At 42.7% G+C, this 7,115-nt stretch overlaps 1 protein-coding gene across 2 annotated transcripts; it reads left to right on the top strand.

The window, feature by feature from the left end:
* Window positions 1–523: 523 nt before the first annotated feature.
* C1H11orf97 (chromosome 1 C11orf97 homolog) lies at window positions 524–6,787 on the top strand. Of its 2 annotated transcripts, none has more exons than XM_072855062.1 (4): window positions 524–693; window positions 1,347–1,451; window positions 4,382–4,507; window positions 6,408–6,787. In XM_072855062.1, exons 1-4 carry the CDS (start codon window positions 603–605, stop codon window positions 6,413–6,415), a joined length of 330 nt encoding a protein of 109 aa, XP_072711163.1. In that variant the 5' UTR covers window positions 524–602; the 3' UTR covers window positions 6,416–6,787. The 2 variants fall into 2 exon arrangements, with proteins under 2 accessions (XP_072711163.1, XP_072711162.1); XM_072855061.1 differs by having other exon boundaries at window positions 1,344–1,451.
* Window positions 6,788–7,115: the final 328 nt, after the last annotated feature.

Raw genomic sequence — 7,115 nt, 5'->3', positions numbered from 1 at the left:
TCGCCTCAGGTGAGGATGACAAGGCATCCTTTGACAAGGCAGGCCAGTGGCAACACCCCACAGGGGCACAAAACGTTTGTGATGTGCGTGCCTGCTGCTGGGCACGGTAACACTGACTGACACAAACGAGGAGCCCTTGATACCTAAGGCAGAACCATTAATGACACCTAGAGCTGTCAACCGCCCTGTGCCCCAAGCGGGCATGAGGTGGCCGTGGCCTGCCGTCCCTTGGGGATGGCGACCGGCCACACCCTGCCTCGGAGGACGTCCCGTTGTGAACCGTGGCCTGTGGAAGGGGTAAAACATCACAACTGTGACTTGAAATGGCGGACTCGAGCTGCCCTCCTCCGCACAAGGCTGCGGGCGGAGGTAGGCTCCGCTCCTCAGGAACTCTCACCCCCGCCGAGGCGCAGCCCCAACATGGCGGAGGGCGGGGAGGGCGGCCCGCCCCGCCGGGGCGCTGGGCCGCTGCTTCGCCTGCCGCTCCGCCGCCGCGCTCCCTCCTGCCGGCAGCGGGGCAGAGCCGGCCCGCCCCGGCCCGCCCCCGCTCCTGTGGCAACCTGGTCCGCCCGGCTCCTACCTGCCCGGGCGTGGTGGCAGCCATGAGGGCGGCGAGCGGGGAGCAGCCGGCGGTGGCGGCCGAGGAGGCGGGCAGCGATGTCCGCGGCGAGGCGGCGGGAGGCGGGCAGCCCTGTGAGCGCGGCGGTCCCCCCGCCCGTTGCGGCCTCCGTTCCCCTTCCCCACCCCGGCCCCCCCCGGCGTGTCCCCTCGGGGGGGCCGAGCGTTTCCCCCCGCAGATGCCCCGCGGCTACCTTCCTTGGTGGCCCCTCGCCTCCCCCGTCACCGTGCACCCCACCGCGGCAGGGGTGTGGGTAGTGCCCTGTCAGGCAGGGACTCCCGTGCCGCCATGAAATGCCCTAATCCCTTTTCAGCTCCTTGGAGATCTCCTTCAGCGAGGACATCTCCTTGGAGACCTCCTCCATGCACGGCCCAGCATTGGGTGTTCGCCATGGGGAGACACGGTGGCCATGTCTCCTCGGGTGCCCTGGGCTGGCCTTGGCTCCTGCGTGGGGCAGACACCTGAGCATGCTGCGGCCCACCAGCACTGCCCTTTTAGAGTGACCCACCACGGCCCTGTCGTGGGGAATTGCTCCACGCTGGGGAGCAGGGCCTGGCTGAACGCTACTGAATATTTGTAAATGATTTGTCTTTAAGTGTGTTAAAGACAGAAGTAGAGCAGCATAAAATGACATTGCATTCAGCAAAGACCTTTTGGGGGGTTTTCAGGGGGTAGCATTCAGGGGATTTAAAATAACTGGCTCTTTTGTAATATGTTTTACTAGCAGGGAAGAAATTTGTGTATGTTGAGCCATCTAGGAGAGTTAAAGAAATACTTGAAGAGGAGCTTTATTTTCGGAAAGAAGCATGCCAGGTTAAACATCCAGCTGCAGGTAATCCTCCTTATCAGCAAATGACAAGTGTTTGTCAGGGCAAATGAAATATGAATTGTTTTGAGGAACTGTGGCAAAATTATTATTTTAAAAAAACAGCCCAGAACATTTATGTAATAGCCTGGGGAACACTTAGAAACAGAACAATTGCGTATAGTCTTCATTACTTTTTTTTTTTTTTGTCTGAAATTATGGGACCATAGAGAACATGGATAATTCCATATGATCTATCAGTTTAATAAACTGGAAACAAATGCCAAGCAGTAGGGAGGTTTTGTTACCTTTTTATTTGAAAGAAGCACTGTAGTTATTAGAATACTTTGTCCCGTTCTGCTGTTCAAAACTGAAGTTAGTGTTGAAAAGAATGAGTTGAGGTAAGAATGGTAAGGGTACATAAAGGACAGGAAAACAGTGAAAAAATTAGAAAATCAGTCTGTTTAGGCAGCTTAAAGGTTATGGAGAGACTTGATTACAGTAGGCAAATGAAGAAATGGAGTCTAAGAGGGAGCAAGGTGTTTGGTCTAGCTAAACTATTAAAAGTTCTGAGACCTGGAAGTAAAAATGAGATAAGATCAGAGTAGAAATAATTAGCAGTTTTTAACAAAAAGAGAACTTAATGCTGGAACAATTTAACAAAGATCACTTAGATTCACCATTTTTAATACATACTTTAAATATTTTGCACTTAAACTGTTAGCCCTCGTCCAAGCTCATTTGCTAGTCTTGGTGCAGGAATGAGCCTGAAGCCATGTGACCCATGTAAGACAAAACTTACATCATGCTGGTGGTCTCTTGCAGCCATAAGATCTATTAATCTAATAATAGAAAATAAATTTTCAGAAGTTTGTAATGCTTAAGGATAGGTCATCTTATCTTGTTGACTCCTAGGTCTTATTGCTTTTATCAGCCAAGCCGTTGTATTTTATTAGGACCCCTCTGTATAGTCCACTGAGTAAAGCTGTTTATTCCACAGCTTCCCTCATTAGTTTGTTCTAGTGGTTGGTGTATTAAAAAAAAAAAAGCCTGATTAATAATTTGGATTTGCATGATTCAGCTCCTTGCTTTTCTTAGATATATAATAGTGCCTTTTTTAATATCCAGGATTTTCCTCCAGAGAAGGTATATACACATATATTTGGTTTTGGCTCTTTACGTACTCTCACCAATTGTTTTGCCTCCTCTTTTAAAATGTGAATACCAAATCCGATCATGGTATTTCAGTATTTGTATCACTAGTAGCCTGTAGAGAGAATCATCTACTTATTTTAGAGCTACATTAGAGCTAATGTTAGCACTAGGACCTTGAACTGTTTGTCAACTGTTACTCCCAAATCCATGATGCTTTTGCTCCACAATACACAGTTCCCATTCTGTAGCCCCACATTCTCTTCCATAGAGTAAAGCTATTCCTTGGTTATATTAAGCTGCATTTTGTGGGAATAAGCCCACCACTGTATCTCCTAATCATTACATTCTCCACAAATGTAGTAAGGGCATTTTTGCCTTTGTTTCCAAATTTGGAAAATTTTGAAAGAAGTGTTTATGTTTTCTCTTATGTAGGATTGAGACCCAAGTCTAAACTCACTCAAAATGAATTTAAAACAGTTGGATTAACAGACAAAAATGTACATAAGCTAGGTGATGTAATCAGTATCCTGTCAGATGTAAAGACCATTTGAACTTGCAACTCCATTACTGTTATTAGGCTCCTTAGGCATTTACAGCACACACCTGCAAATGCTTATGTAGGCTCTGTTTATAGTAAATGGAGAGAAAAAGGCACTTTGAAAACATAATTCTACTGACTTGTCCTAGATACCTACCATTGCAGGTGTTTTGCTCTAAAAGTGCCTGTTCTTTTCCATTGACTGTAAAAGGGTTCTGGACAAGTAGCTGAACTGCAGATGTTAACATTGGTCTGCTCAATCTGCTCATGGGTCTAATGTTACTAAGAGCTGAACCCAACTATATTTCACTGCGTTCATCTGCCAGTGGATCAAAATTGTCTAGAATATTTCAGTTTGATTGTATGAATGGATGCTACCATATATGTTCTCATGATTGCTGGGGAGCCCCCCAGTGAAATGTATGTTCCAAAGGCTTAAAGTACTAAAGATAATACAGAAACACTACCAAAAATTCGTTATAGGAATGTATAATATGGATGTATAACAAGCTCAATGTATAAATGGTATGTATAGCATAGTTATATGCATAGCATAACAATGCTGTGTATAATAAGGTCAAATAGATGCTGGTGCACAGATTATTCAGCAAGTACCTAGTTCCTTTTTCATCTGTATATATCCGGTGAATTAGAGATGCTCCCTAAGTGGCCTGGGCTCTGATAAACAACAATTGTCAGGTTGGATGGTTACTGATTTACACAGTTTAGGTTATTAGTAAGTTAGTTGTTTTACATAAATTAGATGGTTCCTAAATTGTAACCTTTCCACAAAATAAATTAGCTATTTTGTTTTGTTTTGTTGGTGTTGGTGTTGGTTTTGTTTGGGGTTTGTGTTGCGTTTTTTTTGGGGGGGTGGTTTTTTTGTTGTTGTTCTGCTTTCTTTTTATGAGGGCATTTGGTATTCCAGTATGACCAACAAATCATGCTGGATGCATCGATGGTATTACTGCTGTTTCTTATACGTTATAGATCAGCTGCATCCTGCTTCAGTTAGGAGCCTAGTAGTCCTAAGCTCTCTGTCTCCTACAGACAGTAGAGAGCATCATATACCTTCAGCAATCTGAATTGCTCTCTGAGGATGTCAATCTCTTTTCCTTAACTATGGAGGAAGATTATAGTGTTCTGCTTAACTACTTCTAATTACTGTATAGACCAAAGTGACTGTCTTTTAAAAGTTACATTAATTCTAGAACAAGTTGAAGTAATCACTTATAATGGTATTATTTTGACAAATTATTAACAGCGGCTCTGGAAGGAATTTGGAGCGTGAAAAAGAATTTCTCCATTGGAAGCCTGAAACCAGTGTCACAGAACAGAAACGGTTTACTTTTACAGCCTCGATTCTACTCAAGGCATGCAGGAAGGAAAAGTAAGAGTCAATAATAAGAAACTTTCACTATAACACCTCATTTTAAAGTTGCAGGGTAATACTATTTTATAATTCATAGACATCTCACAGGACTGCAGATTACCTTATATGGTCTTATAGTAATCACGTCTGGGCATCTTTCTGCAGAGCTAACCCACCTCTTCCTTTAGTAAGTAGCCAACAGACTTGAAATCTTTGCATAAGAAATCTGTTTAGGACTGCTATGTTGAGTCACCTTATTTCATGTTGTGAAACCTTCTGTAAATGTGTGAAACAATCACTTGTTTCCTGCTGATAGGTGGTGAGTGTTGGGTTTGTGTACGTAATGAACCTTACTTGCCTTTCTTAACATCCAACCTTAACAAATTCAAACGTTTGGAAAAGGCCTCCTCCAACACACCTCCTGAAAAGTGATTGATCTAGGTACCATTTCAGGCATTTTAGTGTTTGCCTGCAATGGTCAGCTGGTGCTCTGGGGCATGTATTTCCTTCTTTACAGTCTGTGGAGTGTGGCTTTTGTGGAGCAGACCTGTTCCTTATGAGTTGGTGGATTTTAGCATAGCCTTCTCAATATACCCATCTTCCAGCCCTAAGGAAAGACAGAGTTCATTAGCTTTGTAAGAGGAATATTGTTAGTGCCATGAGCTTGCAGAATATGTGAACTCAGCATATTTTGCCGTTAAATGAAGCTTCTTCTCATATTTTCAGGGGCTAGTGGTTTAAAAATACAACTACCTGCTTGACTAGCACCTCTTTCTTCCTATCTTGATCTTGTGAGCTCTGGAGATAGTGGGATCTTAGTTACAACAGCAGCATGAATTAAGTTATTGCTAGTATAAGAAGCATTTAACCAGTACAGCCTTCTGCCATGGCTGCCTTTACCTTAGAAGTAGTACTTATAGGAATATTTTGATTATAGAGCAGGCCTAATCTATGCTAGGTATTAACTGCAGTTACTTCTGGTAATGTACTTAAACCAAGAAAATTTTAGCCACACTGTAGAAAATACAACCAGAGAATGCCTCAGAGTTTGGAGACATTGGCCGAACTCATGTACCTAAGGGTTCTAGTGAAGGCACACAGAGTTTTCAAAGATCTGATCTCCTCTGATCTTCCTGTTAAGATCTGTGAGAGAAGCACAGCTTTAAAACAAAGCAGTTTATTCAAATTGATTTAGGTGCTGAAATTTGTGGGATCTGTTGGTTTTCCTTTAGGAATTTAGATGTACCTTCATTCCTAAGGACTGCTGCTAGACACAAGGGGTGCTCTCCTCACTGGCTATACTGCCTGTTTTGCAGCAGAATAGGCAGGTAACATGAGAGAAGGGGTGGCAGAAAAGAAACAAGACAGGAGAAAAACTGGAAGCAATCTGGCTTCAGCTTCTATACTCAACAAACCATTTCCATTCACACACCCTCTTCTGTGTAAGGATCTGGGAAAGAAATGAGGCGGGAATATACTAATTGGGAGATGGAGTAGGTACAGGCTACGGAAATGGACAAAAAAGAAGAGGGGTTTCTAGAGGGAAGGTGAGCCTACTGTGTTTAGTGCTAGAAGGAAAGGCACCAGCAAAAGGAAAAGGAAGAAGCACAGACAAGGGGAATGAAAGAGGAGACATAGAACAGAAGGTCGGGATTTCCTGAAGGAAATGGGAGAGAGGAGAATACAGTTCAGCAACGCAGAGATAGAAACGGTAAGAAATGAAGGGAAAAGATATAGGAGAAATAAGTAGAAGAGAGAAAAAGAAAAAAACTATACCCGTGTTGCTGAATTTACTGAAGTTAATGCATTTATTTTCGTTTCTCCCTTTTACTGTCTTTCCCTAAAAGTGACTAGTGGTTTGGGGGCTCACTATGTGGTGTCTCATCCATCCTTAGAGCGGATCTTGTTTTTCTTACAGATTGCTGAACTTTAGTGCTGTGAAGACCCGAGCCTGTTTTGATGTGTCAAATCAAACATTAAAATGACTAGCTGCCTTTGGAAATGTAGATCTGTATTTCTAAGATTTTGAAGAAAGTTCTGCTTGGATAGGGAGCTATTTCCTCTTTGTTTTTTTATTCATATCCTCATGCTGCTTTTTAATCTGATGTTGTAGTAGCCAAATCTGATCCATATCTCAGCCAGTGATGAAGATGTCACACTCCAAAGATTAAAAAATGTTCTTGCTGACAAAAACATGCTAGTGTGAAACTTGACATTTTCATAGGCTTCTCTGTTGCAAAGTGATTCTAAGTTCCAGCAGAAGATTGTAATGTAATTGAAGGCCTTAAAATGCCTTAGGCTGAGTCCATTCATTAAACTGAGCAGTTCCAAAGCCAAGAGTTTGTGATTTGATATCTAGCCTGATTTAATAAAAGTTTAACATAAATAAGCCTCTCTATATGTGTCTTTATATATGTAAGAGTTATCATAGTGTCAAAGAACCACAGAGGCAGCATGGAACCTGAAATAACCTGTCACTTAACTCTCACTCTTAACCATTATTACAGTGAGGTAATACCAAATGATCATTAGTTTGTTTTGTGTTATCACACCACTGCTACTGTTTGAAGCTGATCTTGTTTTCTTAGGATAAAAAACTCCACAAAGTTTCCCTGGTTGACAGAAT

This window comes from Ciconia boyciana, chromosome 1, assembly GCF_034638445.1.
Source record: "Ciconia boyciana chromosome 1, ASM3463844v1, whole genome shotgun sequence".
Taxonomy (NCBI): Eukaryota; Metazoa; Chordata; class Aves; order Ciconiiformes; family Ciconiidae; genus Ciconia; species Ciconia boyciana.
The sequence above is the reverse complement of the archived record's forward strand: the minus strand, read 5'-3'. Positions and strand labels throughout refer to the sequence as shown.

Bases quoted from the DNA above. Each gene is read 5' to 3' on its own strand.
- C1H11orf97 (XM_072855061.1), top strand. From the start codon at position 603: ATGAGGGCGGCGAGCGGGGAGCAGCCGGCGGTGGCGGCCGAGGAGGCG. The intron at 694-1,343 runs GTGAGCGCGGCG...ATGTTTTACTAG, and splicing joins GGCGGGAGGCGGGCAGCCCT to CAGGGAAGAAATTTGTGTAT. The intron at 1,452-4,381 runs GTAATCCTCCTT...AATTATTAACAG, and splicing joins GGTTAAACATCCAGCTGCAG to CGGCTCTGGAAGGAATTTGG.